The sequence below is a fragment of the Hemitrygon akajei genome, chromosome 4 (genome assembly GCF_048418815.1).
Source record: "Hemitrygon akajei chromosome 4, sHemAka1.3, whole genome shotgun sequence".
Lineage (NCBI taxonomy): Eukaryota > Metazoa > Chordata > Chondrichthyes > Myliobatiformes > Dasyatidae > Hemitrygon > Hemitrygon akajei.
This window is the reverse complement of record NC_133127.1, coordinates 14,593,065-14,613,725: the sequence shown is the minus strand read 5'-3', so window position 1 is coordinate 14,613,725 and position 20,661 is coordinate 14,593,065. Positions and strand designations below refer to the sequence as shown.

Here is a 20,661-nt window from a genome sequence, read left to right as displayed (position 1 = left end):
TCTTCATCCTTGGTGCCTGCCAACCCCAGGGTTGACTAGCCTTTGACTGCAGAGCACTCTAACCACCAGTTCCTGCTCCTGTCTCTTCATTTACTTTCTCTGACCTCCTCATCCACCTCTCTAAACCCTAACCTGACCCCTACCTCCCCATTCACTCACTTGGTCCTTGTGAGTGGTGTGTAGGCCATTGTTGACCTCCCGTCTCTGTCGTCCTCTTAGATGATCTCCTGTTCCATCGTCCTCTTTGATGATCTCCCATCTCCATCGGCCTCTTTGATGATCTCCTCTGAAGTCAATGGTTTGTTTGGAGTTCATCAACCCTTCTGCAATCCATTGTATCCACTGTACAGGGGATTGGCCTGTGCAACTTCACCAGATCCCTGATGGTCAGCCTTATCTGTTTCCACCTTCGAGACTTTGAGAGATGCTGCTGAAAAAACCTATCCCTACAATCCTAAAAAAAAACCCAACTTAAGTTTGAGTTATGACTTCAATGGACATCACAGCTTGGCACCATCTTCACTGGAAACATTTATATCAGGACAGAGGAAGCAAGTTACCTAAAGTTGTAGAATTTGACATGAAGTCTGGTAGCAGCAATATACCCAAACTGAAGATGAAATGTTGTTCGGTGTTGTTATAACAGTGCAGGGAATCACAGAGAGGTAAGTCAGGGTAGGAATGGGAAAAACGTCTCTTTAGAAAAGAGATTTGATTTTTTTATCTGGAATTTTTTAACCTTTGTAAGTTCATCACTTCACCTTTTACACTCCAAGGGGAAAAAAACAGGCTGTCCAGTCTCTCTTTATAAGGCATTGGACAGACCACATTTAGAATATTGTGAGCAGTTTTGGGCTCCATTTCTGAGAAAAAATGTGCTGGTATTGGAGAGGGTCCACAAGAATGAAAGTGTTAATATATAAGGAGCACTTGTTCACTCTGGGCCTGTACTTGTTACAGTTTAGAAGAATGAGGTGGGGAGGCGGAGGATCTCATTGAAACCTGTTGAATATTGAAAAGCCTTGATAGAGTGGACATGAAAAGGATGTTTTCAAAGAGTGGTGAATCTAGTACCAAAGGGTACAGCCTCAGAATAGAATGATGTCCCCTTAGAGCAAAGATGAGGAGGAATTTCTTTAGCCAGAGGGTAGTGAATCTGTGGAATTCATTGCCACAGACAGCTGTGAAGGGCAAGTCGTTGGATACATTTAAAGTGAATTTTGATAGGTTCTGATTAATAATAGTGTCAAAAGTTAAGGGGAGAAGGCAGGTGAATGGGATTTGAGGGGGAATACAAATCAGCCATGATGGAAGAGGGAGTAGACTCAATGGGCTGAATGGCCTAGTTCTGCTCTTCTGTCTTGTTGTCTTTTGGTCTTATGGAAACCCACATGGTGAGCAACAAGAAGCCCAGATTCACTCCCTTGCAATAAATTACAGAACAAGTTGAAGGGTTGAATAAGCAACTTATTCTCTTATTATGAATTTTCCTGGCAGGAGATTATTCTGAAGCGAGCAGCAGATATCGCAGAGGCCCTCTACAGCGTCCCGCGGAGCCACAACCAACTCCCGTCTCTTGGCAACACATCCAGCCACTCGGGGATGATGGGAGTGAACTCGTTCAGTGGCCAGCTGGCTGTCAATATCTCAGAGACGTCGCAAGCCAACGACCCAGGTTTGACACTCTGACCCTGAACCGGTTTGCTTAGCTTGTGTTTGAAGCGTCAACCCCTAAGTTGTTCCTAAAACATTGAGCATTGGTCTTCAAGTCATTCTCCCTGATGGTAGCAATGAAACTCCACTATTTAGCACATCTTCAGAAAACACTGTCATAGGAAAGCAGCATCCATCATCAGGGACCTCCACCACCCAGAACATGCTCTCTTCTTGCTGCTGCCATCAGAAGGAGGTACAGGAGCCTTAGGACTCACCTCACTTGGTTCAGAAATAGTTATTATCCCTCAACTATCAGGCTCCTGAACCAGAAGAGATAAGTTCACTCAATTTCACTTGCCCCATCATTGAACTGTTCCCACAACCTATGGACTCACTTTCAAGGACTCTTCATCTCATGTTGTTGATATTGATTGCTTGCTTGCTTATTTATTTATTCATTCATTCATTCATTCATTTATTTATTATATCTTTTGATTTGTATTTGTACAGTTTGTTGTCTTTTGCACATGAGGTGAACACCCAAGTTGGTGTGGTCTTCCAGTCATTTCATTATTGTTATTATTCCATTATGGGTTTATTGAGTATGCCTACAAGAAAATAAATCTCAGGTTTGTATATGGTGACATATATATACTCTGATAATAAATTTGCTTTGAACTTTGAAGTTTGAAAAACTTGCAGCTGCATCACAGGCACATAGATTCAGACAGCACATGGAACTAAGTTATACATAAATTATTCAAGATAGTAAAGAAGATAAAAGACTGCAAAACAAAGCATTAGTGCAAATAAAGCAGAGTCGGTGATAAGACCATGGTGGTGCAAGAGGTTCATAGTGTTCCGTTTCTGAGGTAGAACATTACAATATTGTACAAGCCCATTGGCCCATGATGTTGTACCGACCGTTTGTCATCATCATCATCATCATCATTATGTGCCACAACAGATGACATAGGCAAACATGGTAACCATAATTGTTCCTGACTAATTTTTCTACAGAAGTGGTTTGCTATTGCCTTCTTCTGGGCAGTGTCTTTACAAGATGGGTAACCCCAGCCTTAATCAATACTCTTCAGAGATTGTCTACCTGGCATCAGTGGTCACATAACCAGGACGTGATCGGCACCAGCTGCTCATGTGACCATCCCTCTCCTTGGCTTTATGTGACCCTGGTCAGGGGGCTACACCCTGCCCAAAGGTGACCTGCAGGCTCGCGGAGGGAAGGAGTGACTTTTAAATTCCTTGGTTGAGATGCATCTCCACCTCATCACCCCTGACGTTTACTCTAATATCAATCTAACCCATCCACGTAACCCTCCATTTTTCAATCATCCATTTGCCTATTTTAGAGTTTCTTAAATGCTCCTAGTATACTGTACCACAATACCTACTAAGAGGTTCACTACTCCCCACTCTCTGTGTAAAAGAACTTATCTCTGACATCTTCCTATACTTTTCTCCAATCACCTTAAAATGATGCCCCCTTGTATTAGCCATTTCCACCCTGGGAAAAAGTCTCTTGCTATTCTCCAGGGTTGTGTGTTTCAGAAACCCAATGGTTGAAGGGAAGTAGCTGTTCCTGAACCTGGTGGTGCGGGGCTTCAGGCTTTTGTACGTTCTGCCTAACGGTAGTAGTGAGAAGAGGGTATTCTGAGGAAAGTTACTCAAAATTGACTGGTTTCCTCCTCCACAGATGCCGTTTGACTGGCTGAGTTGTTCTAGTATTTTCTGTGCTTTGGAGTAAAAGTTAGTTTTAATTTGCAGAGAATGTAAAGTTAGAGGTAAACAAATGTGCACTAGGATAAGTTGAGACATCAAATAAACACCAAACCAAGTGAGAATGGTATATTTCCTTCTCTGAAGGACATTGAATTATAGAATAATCCAATCATATCCTGGTCATCATTACTGCTCCTAACTAAATTCAATTGCACAAATTGTGCGACGGTATCGTATGGATAGCTCATCACGATTACAGCTCGGGATGCTCCGGAGTTCAGATTTCAATTCTGGCATTGCCTGTGAGGAGTTTGTACAATTCTCCATGAACCAAATGGATCTCCTCCAGGTGCTCCAGTTTTCTCCAACATCCCAAAGCTAGAAGGTTAAGTGGTCATAATAAATTGTCCTGCGATTAGGATCGTGTTGAATAGGTGGGTTCAGCCCATTGGACTGGAGGGTCCTATCCTTTGTCATAAATTAAAGAACTTTTAAATAATTTGTTAAAATTAATTATCTTTTATTTTTATGTTGAGATTCAAATCAATGCTCAGGTAACACATACAAAATGCTAGAGGAACTCAGCAGGTCAGGCAGCATCTATGAAGAGGAATAAGCAGTCAACATTTTATGCCAAGATGTTCGTCAGGACTAGGAAGGAAGGGAGAAGAAGCCAGACTAAGAAAGGTAGGGGGTGAGGAAGGAGTACAAGCTGGCAGCACGAGTGGGTGATAGGTAAGACCAGGTGGGGGTAAGTTGCTTGGCTGGGGGAGGGTGGTGAAATGAGAAGCTGAGATGGGGGGTGGTTTGGTAGGTGGAAAGGTAAAGTGGTGAAGGAGATGGAATCAGATAGGGGAGGAGTGTGGGCATGGGAGAAAGGGAAAGAAGAGGGGCACCCAAAGAAGGTAATTGGAAGGTGAGAAGATAAGAGGTAATAGGATAGCTTGAATGAGAAATAGAAAAAGAGAGAAGGTGGACTGGGAAGAAATTACCAGAAGCTGGTGTTCATGCCATCAGGTTGTAGGCTACCCAAACTGAATATGAGGAATTACTCCTCCAATCTGAGTGGCCTCATTGTGAGAGTACCTGTTGCAGACAGAGCAAAGTGGTCCCTCAATCTACATCGGGTCTCACCAAAGTAGAGGAGGCGATATCAGGAGCACCAAGTACAATAGATGACTCTGACAGACTTGCTGGTAAAGTGTTGCCCCACCTGGATGGAGTGTTTGTGGCCCTGAATGGTGGTGAGGGAGGAGGTGAAATGGCAGGTGTAGCAGTTGTCCCGCTTGCAGGGGTATGTGCCAGGAGGGAGATTAGTGGGGAGGGAGGAATGGACAAGGGAGTCAGAGAGAGAGTGATCCCAACTGAATGCGGAGAGTGGGAAGGAGGTAAAGATATGTTTGGTGATAGGATCCCGTTGAAGATGGTTCAAGTTCGGAGAATGATGTGCTGGATACCAATACAGAGGTTCATGGGATGATAGGTAAGGAGAAGAGGAAGTCCATCTTTTATGGCGGGGAGAAGATGGGAAGAAGGTGGAGTGAGTAGTAGTGAAAAGGGAGGAAGCAAAGAGTTTCCTGAAAGAAATAATTGGTAGCTGATTTATTATTGTCTCATGCACTGAGATAGAATGAAAATGCATGATAAACAACCAATATACAAATAACAAATTGTGTACATAAAAATAAATAAATAATGCTGAGAACGTGAGTTTTGTAGAGTTGTGTATGTGTCTGTATATGTTTCTGCGTATGAGCGTATATGTGATCTATCTGTATGTGTGTGCATGCATGCTTACATGCATAGATGTGAATGCATGCATGTGTGAAGGCATGTGTGCATCTGTGTGTATACGTGTCAATATATGCTTGTGTATGTGTGTAAGTATGTTTATGCGTGTAAGTGTACATATATGTATGTGTGTGTGAGTATGTGTGTATATGTGAGGATGTGTGTATCTGTGTCTGTGTGTGTGTAAGTGTGTACACGCAGGACTAATGATCACCGATCTCTGTGCAGGTTACTCTCGCAACACCAGCAGCGTCTCTCCCCGTGGCTATGTGACCAGCTCCACTCCACAGCAGTCCAGCTACAACACCAGCAGCATGAACGGATACGGGAACACTGGGATGGCCAACCTGGGAATACCGGGCTCCCCGAGCTTCCTGAACGGTTCGACTGGCAACTCCCCCTATGCCAGTAAGTTCCCCAAAGCTGTCCGTGGACCGTTGTTGGAGACACCAGAGACTGCAGATGCTGGAGTCTAAGGCAACAAACAATCGGCTGGAGGAGCTCAGCAGGTCGGGCAGTATCGGTGGAGAGCAAAGGAATGGTTGGCATTTCAGTGCATCACCCTGCATTGATACTGAGTCATCGACCAAACCTCTGCCTCCATAGAGGCTGCTGGGCCTGCTGTGTTTCTTTGTTATCCCCTGAGCAGCAGCTGGGTTTGCATCACTCTCATTGTCACTTCAGCCCGATGGAGAGTGAAAGGAATAAATGTCCTTCTATCGAGAGCTTACACACACACACACACACACAGTCACACACACACACACACACAGACACACACACACACACACACACACACACAGACACACACACACACACACACAGACACACACAGAGACACACACACACAGAGACACACACACACACACACACACACACAGAGACACACACAGAGACACACACACACACACACACAGAGACACACACACACACACACACATTCACACAGACACACACACACACAGACACACACACACACACACACAGACACACACACACACGCACGCACGCACGCACGCGCACACACACACACACACACACTGTAGGGGTTCCCAACCTTTTTGATGCTGTGGAGCAATACCATTGAGCAAGGGTCCTATAGACTCCAAGCTAGGAACCCTGAAAGGCATCGGAGAAAATCAGTGCTGTTAATCTGTTAAATCTGGAGAGAAAATAAAGTCAGGTGTTGGTGGCCATAGACAGATTGGATTGTTATGGAAACCAAGTTGGTTCATCAAAGTTCTTCAGAAAATTAAACCTCACTGGTGCTGTCAGTATGTGACCCAAGATCACAACTGGACAACTGATGCTGGGGTTCAAGGGCAATAAAAACTCGCTCAGGGCTGGGGGAGTAAACTGGAATCTCAGCCCTCCTTGAGTACCAACTTTTACTTCCTTGGTATGTGCTCCCGTGTCATCATGGTCTCCTCAGGCAGCTCTCCCGCCACGCTCTGCCTGCGTTAGTTCTGCCCCCAGGCAATTTCTCATTCTTTGCTGTTGACCTGATCTCCACAGTAAAACAGAAGAGCGCCTTCGCTCCTGTGGTTCGACCCCAGGCCTCCCCGCCGCCTACCTGCACCGGATCCAGTGGGAACAGCATGCAAGGTGAGCTCAGACGCCCCCCACTGCACTTTCACACCTTTTAAACTGAATCAGAATCAGGTTTAATATTTCTGATATAAGTCAGTTCATTGTTTTGTGGCAGCATGCCAGAGAGGCAGAGACATTAGAGGTATTTCCAAAACTCTTAGATAGGCACATGGATGATAGAAAAAAATGGAGGATTTTGAAGGAGGTACCTACACTTCAGGGACTGCAGTGGTTCAAGAAGGCAGCTCATCACCTCCTTCTCAAGGGCAACCAGTGATGGGCAATAAATGCTGGCTTAGCTGGCAGCGCCCACATCCCATAATGAATAAATTTTTAAAAATCGTTAAAGACAAAGGTTGATAGCTCTTGTTTAGTCAGGGTTTGAAAGGTTACAGAGAGAAGGCAGGAGATTGTGGTTGAAAGAGCAAATGGATCATAAAAAGAAACATAGAGAACCTACAGCACAATACAGGCCCTTTGGCTATGCCAAACATGTCCTTACCTTAGAAATTATCTAGCGTTACCCATAGCCCTCTACTTTTCTGAGCTCCATGTACCTATCCAGGAGTCTCTTAAAAGACTCTATTGTATCCACCTCCAACACCGTCGCCGGCAGCCCATTCCATGCACTCACCACTCTCTGTGTAAAAAAACTTACCCCTGACATCTCCTCTGTACCTACTCCCCAGCACCTTAAAACTCTTGTGCTAGCTATTTCAGTCCTGAGAAAAAGTCTCTGACTATCCACACGATCAATGCCTCTCATCATCTTATACATCTCTATCAGGTCACCTCTCATCCTCCATCACTCCAAGGAGAAAAGGCCGAGTTCACACAACCTATTCTCATAAGGCATGCTCCCCAATCCAGGCAACATTCTTGTAAATCTCCTCTGCACCCTTTCTATGGTTTCCACATCCTTCCTGTAGTGAGGCGACCAGAACTGAGCACAGTATTCCAAGTGGGGTCTGACCAGGGTCCTGCAACATTACCTCTCGGCTCCTAAACTCAATCCCACGATTGATGAAGGCCAATACACCATATGCCTTCTTAACAACAGATTCAACCTGCGTAGCAGCTTTGAGCGTCTTATGGACTCGGACCCCAAGATCCCTCTGATCCGCCACACTGCCAAGACTCTTACCATTAATGCTACATTCTGCCATCATATTTGACCTACCAAAATGAACCACCTCATACCTATCTGGGTTGAACTCCATCTGTCACTTCTCAGCCCAATTTTGCATCCTATCGATGTCCCGTTATAACCTCTGACAGCCCTTCACAGTATCCACAACACCCCCAACCTTTGTGTCATCAACCTTTGGGTCAGCCATGATGAAGTGGTGGAGTAGCCTCAATGGGCCAAATTACCTAATTCTGCTCCAATGCCTTATGGTCTAAATTGAACCTGGAGTAAGTTAAAGGGTCAGCATCACATTGTGGGCCAAAGGCCCAGTACTGTACTGTTCTATGTTCAATAAAGGACTACATTGATTATGATTAGTAAGTTCTGGGCACGCTATGTCGGTAGTGGAAACATGGGCGACACTTGGGGGCTGCCCCCTGCGTGTTCTTGAACTGTGTTGGTCATTGACACAAATGGTGCTATGTATTTCTGTTGATATGTGACAAATAAAGCTAATCTTTAAATCCGTTTATCTTTAAAATCTTGCCTGCAGCAGGATGAGAGTAAGTTCAAACAACACACGGAACATAGGTCATCATACAGTGCTTGGAAACATATTTGAATAGGCAAGGTTTAGAACGACATAGGCCAAACGTGGCCAAATGGAACTAGATCAGCACGGAGCTATTGGGCCGAATGGCCTGCTTCTGTGCTCTTTTTTAAAAAATATATTATAAACAGGCCCTTCCAGCCCTTCGAGGCATGCCGCCCAGCAATCCCCAATTTAATCCTATCCTAATTACAATGACATATTAACCGATACTTGGACTGTGGGAGGAAACTCGAGCATCCAGAGGAAACCCTTGCGGTCACAGGGGAAACGTACAATGTCCTTACAGTCAGCGGTGGGAATTGAACCAGGGTTGCTGGTACTGTAAAATGTAGTGCGAACTATTACACTACTGTGCCGCCCCATGACTCCCAGACAGTGTAGAAAAACCAGAGAGTGATGAAACACGAACACGATCAGGTACTTAGATAAGACCCCCTTATCGAAGAAAGGATGCACTGATGCTGGAGAGGGTTCAGAGGAGGTTCACGCAAAAGATTCTGGAATTGAAAGGATTATCATATGAGGAGCGTATGAGTGCATGTACTCACTGGAATTCAGAAGCATTAGTAAGGAATTCGTTGAAACCTATTGAATGTTGATAGAGTGGATGTGGTGAGGATGGTTCCTATAGTGGGAGAATCTAGAATGAAAGGGCACAGCCTCAGAATAGAGTTACGTCCCTTTAGAGCAGAAATTAAGAGGAATTTCTTTAGCCAGAGAGTGGTGAATCTGTGGAACTCGCTGCCACAGGCAGCTGTGGAGTCCGTCTTTATGTATATTTAAGGCAGAGGTTGATAGATTCTTGATTAGTCAGGGTATGAGGGGATAGTGCAGACTATTTTCTAAACAGGGAGAAAATCCAAAAATCTGAGATGCAAAGGGACTTGAGGGTCCTTATGCACAACACCCTAAAGGTTAACTTGCAGGTAGAGTTGGTGGTGAGGAAGTCAAATGCAATGTTAGCATTCTCACAAGCGGTCTAGAATACAAGAGCAGGGATGTGATGCTGAGGGTTTTATAAGGCACTGGTGAGGCCTCACCTAGAGTATTGTGAACAGTTCTAGGCTCCTCATCTAAAAAAAAGTTGTGCTGGCATTGGAGAGGATTCAGAGGAGGTTCACAAGGATTCCGGGAATGAAAAGGTTATCATACGAGGAAGGTTTGATATTTCTGGGTCTGTACTCGCTGGAATTTAGAAGGCTGAGGGGGGATCTCAATGAAACCTTTTGAATGTTGAAAGGCCTAGACAGAGTAGATGTGGGAAAGTTGTTTCCCATGGTGGGGGAGTCTAGGATAAGAAGGCACAGCCTCAGGATAGAGGGGCATCCATTTAAAACAGAAATGCGGAGAAATTTCTTCAGCAAGAGGGTGGTGAATTTGTGGAATTTATTGCCACAGGGAGCTGTGGAAGCCAGATTGTTGGGTGTATTTAAGGCAAAGCTTATGAGGTTCTTGATTGGACATGGCATCAAAGGTTATGGGGAGAAGGCCGGGGAATGGGGCTAAGGAGGGGGTAAACGATCAGCCATGATTGAATGGTGGATCAGGCTTGATAGGCCATTTGGCCCAATTCTGCTGCTATGTCCGATGGTCTTGTGAAATGGGGAGAAGGCAGGAGATGGGGCTGAGAGGGAATTGTATCAGCGATGATGAAATGGTGCAGTAGACACGATGGGCCTAAGTCTGCACCTATCTCTTATGTTCTAAGTCCATTGTAATGTATGAGGTGGTTCCAAGTGTAAGGAGAACATAAGGAGAATGAAATGGACTCAATATAGTATTAGTCAAAACAGATGCTTGATGGCCAACACTTACTCGATGGACAAAAGGCTGTTTCCTTGCCATACAACCATAAGATCATAGAGATAGGAGCAGAATTACGCCATTCTGTCCATTGAATCTGCTCCACCATTTCATCATGGCTGATCCATTTTCCTTCTCAAAACCATTGTCCTGCCTTCATCCCATAACCTTTCATACCCTTATGAAGTAGATGAGAGGAAAGTAGAGACATTGATTTTCTCATTCTGAGTTGGTCTCCAGGAAAGAGGTGTTGGAAATGACGTTGAGAGAAATCTAAAACATGTTTTTTTCTTTCCTGTCCTTCCCTCCTTCCCAAGCCATGTCCAGCCTGATCGTGCCCCCAATGTAGAAGAAGAGGCTTGAGCAGTGACCATGAGTAGCAACGTGCCCCACAAGCTGATGGACGGACCTAGCTGGAGGCAAGGATCGAGTCAGATCTTCTTTCGTTTCTACCCCCTTTCCCAACTCCCAAAATTCAAGACATTTCATGCGGCTAAGATATTTTTTTTAAATCTATGGACTACTGGAAATTTTATGCTCCTACGCAATTGAGATTACCTTGAGCAGTTGACTGCGAGTTTAATGATCTGAGACATTAAGATGGACTTCCTATTTTTCCCGCACTGCACTCACTTCTGCTCTCTCCCTCCTGATCTATTACACCCCTTGAGATGGGCTGATAACGTGAACCTCAGGCACTTTTTAGATGTGTGGAACTGAGGAGAGAGAAGCTTCGCTTTCCCACAATCCCAGTTCAGACTGAAATAGAGAATGATCTCAGTGGGACTCTCAGAGGAGAAAGAAAATGATGTGAAGGTGGACAATGGTGGCAACAGTGGAACTGCTGTGGATCGGAATTGTTTCTGCTCAGCAATGGAAACCAGCTGTGAGGAGAAATTAGGAGACCGAACACGGTGGAAACAGTGGGGACGCATGGGTGCTCTGTCAGTTCTGGCCTGAGTGACTTCAGGACCCCTGAACCCAAATAGTTGAGGCGTGGCTTGTCACAGAATGGAGAAGAGTGGTCAGTGTGTCGTTCCTCGAGCATGTTACCAATGACTGTTTGGTCAGTAGGCATGCCATCTACAACCGAATTATACTGTACCAGCAAGCCATTTCTTCCTCCTGGCCTCTTGCTCATCCAGTTGACAATAGCTTCAAGAGGTGTCTAATGCAGTAATCTGTGAGTGCCCATACCTTCCAAGGCGGTCTCCCAACCAGCAACTCAGTCAACCTGGTGTAAGTTATTCCAAACCAGCCTCTCCTTCCTGACCCCACTTCTTCCACTCTACAGTTTTCTTGTTCCCCTCCCACCAGATCCAGCACCATCATCTGCAGAGCTGAACACAGCTGCGAGGTCTGAGGAGCAATGGAGTTTCACACTATCACCTCACCCTCCAGCTCCACAGCTGGGTGGGTGGAAGGGTAACTGAGTGAAGAGTTTGCTTGGGCTTTGCCCCCCGATGATATTCCTTGCCAAGTGCACTATTCATGATTAAAGATGAAACATAGCCCATTGAATTTCACGTTCAGAGCCTGTAAGACAACACCTGAGCTAATACCCCCGGTGTAATGCTGAGGAATTTCCCATCTGACAGAGGCACCACCTTTTAGGTGGATTTAAGCGATCCCATGACTTCTGTTTAGAACGAGTTTAGCTATTCGCCCCAGTACCCCCCAGCAGTGCTTGCCCCTCCGTCATCTCGTTCATTTTCTCACTGTCGTTTGTAGGAGGTTGTTGCATTCAGACCCACTGCTGCCTCCCCTGTGTGGCGCCAGGGATTGCACTTCACAGCTACTTTGTCCTTTGAGCTGAGAGTGGAGAAGTGACACTGCAAAGTGAACACTGCGAAGTGACACTGCAGATTTTGCCCCAGTGACGTTACCCTTTTGTTCAGTTATTCAGTGGTAGCCAGTGCTTTCCACTGTTATCCAAAGGAGTCCAGTGTCCTCTGGTGGCATCCATAGGCATCCTGTGCTGCCATCCCCTTTGTTCATTGCAGTGTCCAACGGTGCCCACTGGTGTCCAGTGCTGTCCAATGCACCACAGTGGTGTCTACTGGTTTCTGCCAGATGGCAATGTAGTTAATTGGTGTTCAATTACATGTACCCACTGCTCTCTGTTCTATTGCCTAGTGCTGTCCTCTGGTTCCTCAGTGACCAGAGCTGTCGGTACTTTGCCCAGTGTTGTCCCCTGATTCCTCTGCCCAGTGCTCTCAATCCAATGCCACTGCTGTCCATTGGTTCCTCAGTGCCAGAGCTGTCACCTAAACCTGCCAATATGCAATATTTTCATGTTATAACCCAGCTTTCACAGAGACTCAGGATTACCCTGTAAAATATAGAGCAAAATGGCTGTTGAAAGGTTTTAGTAAAGAGACCTCAATTACATAAATCATTTTATTTAGCCACATTAATGGATCAAACACAGCTGAGGTGTTTCCATAAAACATAGAACAGTACAGCACAGTACAGGCCCTTCAGCCCGAAATGTTATGCTGACCTTTTAACCTACACCAAGATCAATCTAGCCCTTCTCTCCTGCATAGCCTTCTATTTTTCTATCATCAATATGTCTGTCTAAGAGTCTCTTAAATGTCCCTAATATATCCACCTCTACCACACCTGGCAGCATATTCCATGCACTCACCATTCTGAATGAAGCACTTACCTCTTCCAATCATCTTAAAGTTATGCCGCCTTGTATTAGCCGTTTCCACACCTGGGGAAAAGATGTTGGCTTTCCACTCTATCTATGCCTCTTATCACTTCAGAATCACTGAGGCACGTCTCAATGTTCAAAGTTTAAAGTAAAATTTATTATCTAAGTATAGATATATCACCATACACAACCCTGAGATTTGTTTTCTTGTGGGCATACTCAGTAAATCCAATAACCGTAATAGAATTAATGAAAGACCACACCCAACAGGGCAGACAACCAGTGTGCAAGAGATAACAAACTGCACAAATATCAAGAGCATGAGATGAAGAGTCCTTGAAAGTGAGTCCATAGGTTGTGGGAACAGTTCAGTGATGGGACAAGTGAAGTTATCCTCTTCGGTTCAAGAGCTTGCTGATTGAGGGGTAATAACTGTTCCTGAACATCAAAGTGATTTAGCACAAGTAATCTTCCTGAGTTACACATGTGAATGATATGTTAATAGTAACAGGCATATTCTGTTTCCAAAATTCATTTCTATCAATGACCACACTTGAGGAATAACACCTTGAAAAGATTAATATAAATGAAATACATCATACCTCCACGGTATCAGGAGTTGTGTCTTGGAGTGGGACCTCAGAGCATCTGCTGGCCTCCCTTCACCTGCTGCTGGTAATTTTTTGGCTTATTATTGTCACATTTGCCATAAGACATAGGAGAAAAATTAGACCATTCATCCCATCGAGTCTGCTTTGCCATTCCATCATGGCTGATTTATTATCCCTGTCAACCCCATTCTCCTGCCTTCTCCCTATAGCCTTTAAGATGTCCTAATTAATTAAATACCAATCAACCTCCGCTTTAAATATAGCTAATGAAAAGACTTGGCCTCCACAGCTGTGTGTGGCAGTGAATCCCACAGATTCACCTCCCTCTGACTAAAGAAATTCCTCCTCATCTCTGTTCTAAAGGGACCTCCTTGTATTCTGAATCTGTGTCCTCTGGTCGGAGATACTCCCACTATTGGAAACATTGGAAATGACAGCAGGCTCACCTCTGCATTCTATCTGTTGAAAGAACAAAGCTATCAAAAAATAGAACGTTGAACAGTACAACGCAGCAACAAGCCCTTGGCCCACTTGCTCCGTGCTGACCAAGTGCCCATCCAAGCTAATCCCATTTTCCTGCATTTGGCCCATATCCCTCTAGACCAGGGATTCCCAATCTTTTTTATGCCGTGGACCAATACCATTAAGCAAGGAGTCCATGGACTCCAGTTCCAGACTTTTACTATCTGCTCTAGACCTTTACTATCTGTGTCCAACTCTCTTTTCAAAGTTGTTACCCAAGAACCTCTTAAAAACCTCTATAATATTAGACCATAAGACATAGGAGCAGAATTTGGCCATATGGCCCATCGAGTCTGCTCTGCCATTCAATCATGGCTGATCCTTCTCTCCTCTCCTCAGCCCCACTCTCCAGCCTCCTCCCCGTAATCTTTGACACCGTGTCCAATCAAGATTTGATCTAGCTCTGCCTTGAATACACCCAACAACCTGACCTCCACAGCTGCATGTGGCAACAAATTCAAAAATTCACCACCCTCTGGCTAAAGAAGTTTCTCCATATCTCTGTTTTAAATGGATGTCTCTCTATGCTGAGGCTGTGCCCTCTTGTCCTAGACTCCCCCAACATGGGTAACATCCTCTGCACATCTACTTTGTCTAGGCCTTTCAATATTCAAAAGGTTTCAATGAGATCCCCTCTCATTCTTCTGACTTACAGTGAGTACAGACTCAAAGCCATCAAAAGTTCCTTGTATGATAACCCTTTCATTCCCAGAATCTTCCTTGTGAAACCTCTTCTGGACCCACTCCAATGCCAGCACAGCTCTTCTAAGATGAGAGCCCCAAATTGTTCACAATACTCAAGGTGAGGCCCCACCAGTGCAATGTAAAGCCTCAGCATTACATCCCTGCTCTTGTATTCTAGACCTCTTGAAATGAATGCTAACATGGTATTTGCCTTCCTCACCACCGACTCAAACTGCAAGTTAACCTTTAGGGTGTTCTGCACAAGGACTCCCAAGTCCCTTTGCATCTCAGATTTTTGAATTTTGTCTGTTTAGAAAATTACCTGTTCATTTATTTATAGTACCAAATTGCATGACCATGCACTTTCCAACATTGTATTTCCTTTGCCACACTCTTGCCCATTCTCCTAATCTGTCTAAGTTCTTCTGCATCCTACCTGCTTCCTCAACACTACCTGCCCCTCCACCAATCTCCATATCATCTGCAAATTTGTCAACAAAGCCATCTATTCCATCATCTAAATCACTGACATACAGCATAAAAAGAAGCAGTCCCAACACTGAGCCTTTGCAGAACTCCACCAGTCACTGGCAGCCAACCAGACAAGGATTGCTTTATTCCCACTCACTGCCTTCTACCAATCTGCTAATGCTCAGTAACTTTCCTGTAATGCCATGGGCTCTTAATTTGGCAAGCAATCTCATGTGTGGCACCTTGTCAAAGGCCTTCAGAAAGTCCAAATATACAACATCCACTACATCCCTTTTATCTACTACATGTAGTCTCCTCAAAGAATTCCAACAGGTTCGTCAGGCAGGATTTTCCCTTAAGAAAACCATGCTGACTTTGCCCTATCTTGTCCTGTGTTACCAAGTACTCCATAACCTCATCTTTAACAATTGACTCCAACATCTTCTCAACCACTGAGGTCAGGCTACTGGTCTATAATTTTCTTTCTGCTGCCTTGTCCTTTCTTAAAGAGTGGAGTGGCATTTGCAATTTTCCAGTCCTTTGGCACCATTCCAGAGTGCAATGAGTTTTGAAAGATCATTACTAATGCCTCCACAATCTCTACAGCTACCTCTTTCAGAACCCTAGGGTGCAGTTCATCTGGTCCGGGAGACTTATGTACCCTCAGGTCTTTCAGCTTTTTGAGCACCTTCTCCCTTGTAACAGTAACTGCACTCACTTCTCTTCCCTCACACCCTTCACATCTGGCACATTGCTGGTGTGAAGACTGATGGAAAATACTCATTTAGTTCATCTGCCATCTACTTATCCCCCATTATTATTTCTCCAGCCTCATTTTCTCACAGTCCTATATTCACTCTCATCAGTCTTTTATTTTTTGCATCTTGAAAAAGCTTTTACTATCCCACTTTGATATTGTTTGCTAGCTTGCTTTCATATTTCATCTTTTCCCTCCTAATGATTCTTTTAGTTGCTTTCTGTCATTTTAAAAGCTTCCCAATCCTCTATCTTCCCACTAATTTTTGCTTTGTTGTACGCCCTCTCTCTTCCTTTTACATTAGCTTTGACTTCTTTTGTGAGCCACAGTTGTACTATTTTTCCATTTATGTATTTCTTTGTTTTTGAATACTTCTATCCTGCACCTTCCTCATTTTCCCAGAAGCTCAAGTCATTACTGTTCTGCTGTCATCTCCTTCCAATTTACTTCGGCCAACTCCTCTCTCATACCACTGTAATTTCCCTTACTCCACTGAAATACTGCTACATCAGACTTTACTTTCTCCCTTTCAAATTTCAAGTTGAACTCAATCATATTGTGATCACTCTCTCCTAAGGGTTTCTTTACCTTAAGTTCCCTAATTGCCTCTGGTTCATTACATAACACCCAATCCAGTATAGCTGATTCCCTGGTAGGCTCAATGACAAATGGTCTAAAGGGCATCTCATAGACATTCAAGAAACTCACTTTCTTGAGATCCATTGCCAACCTGATTTTCCCTATCGACCTGCATGTTGAAATCTCCCATGACAATCATAACGTTGCTCTTTTGACATGCTTTTTCTATTTCCCATTGTAATCTGCGGTCCACACCCTAGCTACTGCTGGGAGGCCTGTATATAACTGCCATCAGGGTCCTTTTACCTCTGCAGTTTCTTAATTCAATATCTTCCAATACTATGTCACATCTTTCTACTGATTTGATGCCATTCTTTACCAGTAGATCCACGCCACCCCCTCTGCCTTCCTTCCTATTCTTCTGGTAAAATGTGTAACCTTGGACATTCAGCTCCCATCTCCAACAATACCCTTGGCGGCACATTCCACTCTCTGTGTAAAAAATTATCCCACTTCAACTTACTCTCCTCGCCTTAAATGTCTGACCTCCAGTATATGACATTTTCACCCTGGGAGAAAAAAAACTGCAGGCTGTCTACTGAATCTCTGCCTCTTATAATTTTATAGCTTTATGTCAGACCTCCCCGTCAGCGTCCGCAACTCCAGAACATCCAGCCTGTTTTGTAACACATGACCCCCCAATTCAGACAGCACCCTGGTGAACCTGCTCTGACCCCTCTCCAAAGCCTCAGCGTCCTTCCTGTGATGAGATGACTGGGATTGAAATGTCAAATCTGGAATACTTGCTCACAGAAAAGAACCCAACCACCATTTTTGTTTCAAACCAAAACATTGCTGATGAATAGGCACAAAAAGACAGGGCTAACTGCAGCCATAGTTACCATGGCAATGGTAGGTTTAACATCAACATTCCAGGAGCTGAGGAAGTGGAGAGAGTGAATTCAGATAAGATGCCTGCACCTAATTACTGCTGAACGTCTAGAATCAACAAGATGGATGAGCATGTGTGTCTGTATCCTTGTGTGTGTGCCGTGCACATAAAACCATTAGACATAGGAGCAGAATTAGGCCATTCGGCCCATCGCATCTGCTCCACCATTCCATCATGATTTATTATCACTCTCATCCCCATTCTCCTGTCTTCTCCCCACAACCTTTCCGCTCTAAAAATCAAGGAGCTAGTAACCTCCACTTTAAATATATCCAATGACTTGGCCTCTACAATTGTCTGTGGCAATGAATTCCACAGAATCTTCACTTTCTGGGTAAAGAAATTTCTCCTCATCTCTTTTCTAAAGGGATGTCCTTGTATTCTGAGGCTATGCCGTCTGGTTCTAGACTTCCCCCACTATAGGACACATCCTCTCCACATCCACTCCGTCTAGGCCTTTCAATATTCAATAAGTTTCAATGCAGGCCCCCACTCCTCCATTTTCCTAAACTCCAGAAAGTACAGGCCTAGCGCCATCAAATAGTTCTCATACATTAACCCTTTCATTCCCAGGATCATTCTTATGAACTTCTGTATGCATGCGCCTTTATGTATGAATCTGCATGAGTGTTTGCATTAAACAGTGAGTGTGTATCTCTTTGTTTGTGTGTCTGTGCGCGTGCGTATGTGTGAGTGCGTTTGTATGGTTATCATATTACTGAATATTCTGTGATGGCCTACAGTTGAATACCTCTTTTCACTTGACAGATCGGAGGAGAGCACTAATTGCAAATTTGTGCCTCCATCCCATATCCAGTCACTGGACTTTGATCATTTCCATGATATTGAAGCAGGCTGGGTTATTTTGTTTTCCAGTCTCTCTGCTCCCCCCACCCTCTGTTTCTCATGTGCTTTTCACATCCGCTCATGCAAGTTCTCAGGACTGAGGTCCCAATACTCACTAGCTTGGTCACCATCCCATTTCTTGCTCAGAAGACTCTGAGGTCAAATGCCATGGGTTGTGATGAGCTGATACATGATGGATTCAGAATGAAACATGGCTGCTCCGGGCTCTCTGGAATTCAACACCCGCGCAGTCCATGGGAATACTGTCGTTGCAGAGATAGTTCAACTATAGCTGAGGGAGCCACACTGTTAACCACCAATGCTGGCTGCAGATGATTAGAATGACAAGTTCAGGGCTTTGATCATTTTCTACTTCCTAATTTCTTACAGGCCATGTGTATATAGTTATCAAAGGGTTGACCACTCTCTGGGCTCGATGGGTTTTTGCTACGTTCTGTACAGTACACTCTGTTTAAATGCTTGCCTTTCTTGTGGTGTGAATCTCGTTCCAACCTTTCGCTTAACGACCCTTCCTTTCTCCATGTGTGTTTTTTTTGTACGTAGTTTTAAGAAATTGTTAAACTCTTTTGTGAATTTCTTTTATTTTGTATTTTTTTTAAAACTTCCCGCTGAAGTTGTACCTAAAGCTGTGTATAATATCAGTGTGTTAACGATGACTTTTACAATTCCTAAATAAATTAATTCAAACACAATTCCTCTGCCGACTCTCTCTCCAATGGGGAGGGCAGGGACACCTGGTGTAGTTCTGCTCAGCACAGAAAGGGTTAAAGTGATTTAATAGAGGTGTTAAAAATCAGAATATGATATCAAAGTGACGGGGACCACTCAGTCCATCTTAACCATGCTAGCTCTGTGAAAGAGCAGTTTAATTAGTCACACACTCTGGCTTCTTGGGCTTTCATGATCTTTTCTTGAATGTTTACAGATTTCTTAGTGACCAATTTCCTGTGGAATGGGGCCATTTCACACACGCACACACATAAACACACAGATGTGTTCCTTTTGATGGCGTGTGGTGCACCAAGTGGCAAATTTTGCTGTTCTGTAGCATTTGACTATCTTTTACAAGGGCAAGTTGCTAGCTCGACGGCCAACCCAGCACAGATGGAAAGTGTGCAAGGAACGGGCTGGATTTGAACTCGAGACTTTTTGCCTCAAAGTCCAGTGCTGATGCCACTACACAACCAACCGGCATAAACGCACTCAGGACACACACACACACCATACGTCATAAGATATACTGTAGGAGCTGAATCAGGCCATTCAGCCCATTGAGTTTGCTCCATCATTCCACATGGCTGACTTATTATCCCTCACATCCCTCTTCTCCTGCCTTCTCCCCAAAATCTTTGACACCCTTATTAATTCAGAAAATGTCAACCTCCACTCCAAATGTACCTAATGACTTGGCCTCCACAGTTGTCAGTGGCAATGAAATCCACAGATTCACCACCTCTGGCCAAAGAAATTCCTCATCATCTCTGCTATTCTAATGTTGTGCCCTCTTGTCCAAGACTCCTCTACTATAGGAAACATCCTCTACAAATCCACTCCATCCAGGCCTTTCTATATTCAATAGGTTTCGATGAGATCCCCATCATCCTGTTAAACGCCAGGGGGTACAGGACCATAGCCATCAAAAAATCCTCATACATTAACCCTTTCATTCTTGTGAACCTCCTGTGGACTCTCCCCACTGCCAGCACATCATTTCTGAGATGTGGCCCACAAAATACTCCAGATACAGTCTAACCAATGCCACACACAGACTCATACATGCATGCACATCATTCACATGCAAATGCACACATCAGACACATAAACACACTGTAAAACCACACCTGTGTGTGTGTGTGCGCACATGCATATGCACACAGATATACATAAAAATACACTTACACTTAAGGACACACAGCCCTCACTGGCATCGTGAACACACACGCAGGCACACACCAACTTACATGCACACACACACACACACACACACACACACACACACACACACACACACACACATGCACATACATACTTATGCATGTGCACACACAGACAGACGCACATACAAATGTACGTACACACAGGCACACACACACAAACAGACACACACATGCTAACATGCACACACATACACACACAACCTCTCACACACAAACACACACACAGACACACACACACACACACACACACACACACACACACACGCATACACACTCAAACACACAGACACCCACACA

General features: G+C 44.3%; 1 protein-coding gene across 1 annotated transcript in view; it reads left to right on the top strand.

The window, feature by feature from the left end:
- The window catches only part of LOC140726140 (transcription factor COE3-like), a 435,742-nt gene extending 416,623 nt beyond the window's left edge, over positions 1-19,119 (top strand). The window contains 4 exon segments of the mRNA XM_073042113.1: positions 1,498-1,675; positions 5,416-5,595; positions 6,703-6,792; positions 10,640-19,119. Of these exon segments, the coding sequence (XP_072898214.1) occupies positions 1,498-1,675; positions 5,416-5,595; positions 6,703-6,792; positions 10,640-10,671 (480 nt within the window). The 3' untranslated portion in view covers positions 10,672-19,119.
- The last annotated feature ends 1,542 nt before the right edge of the window (positions 19,120-20,661 follow it).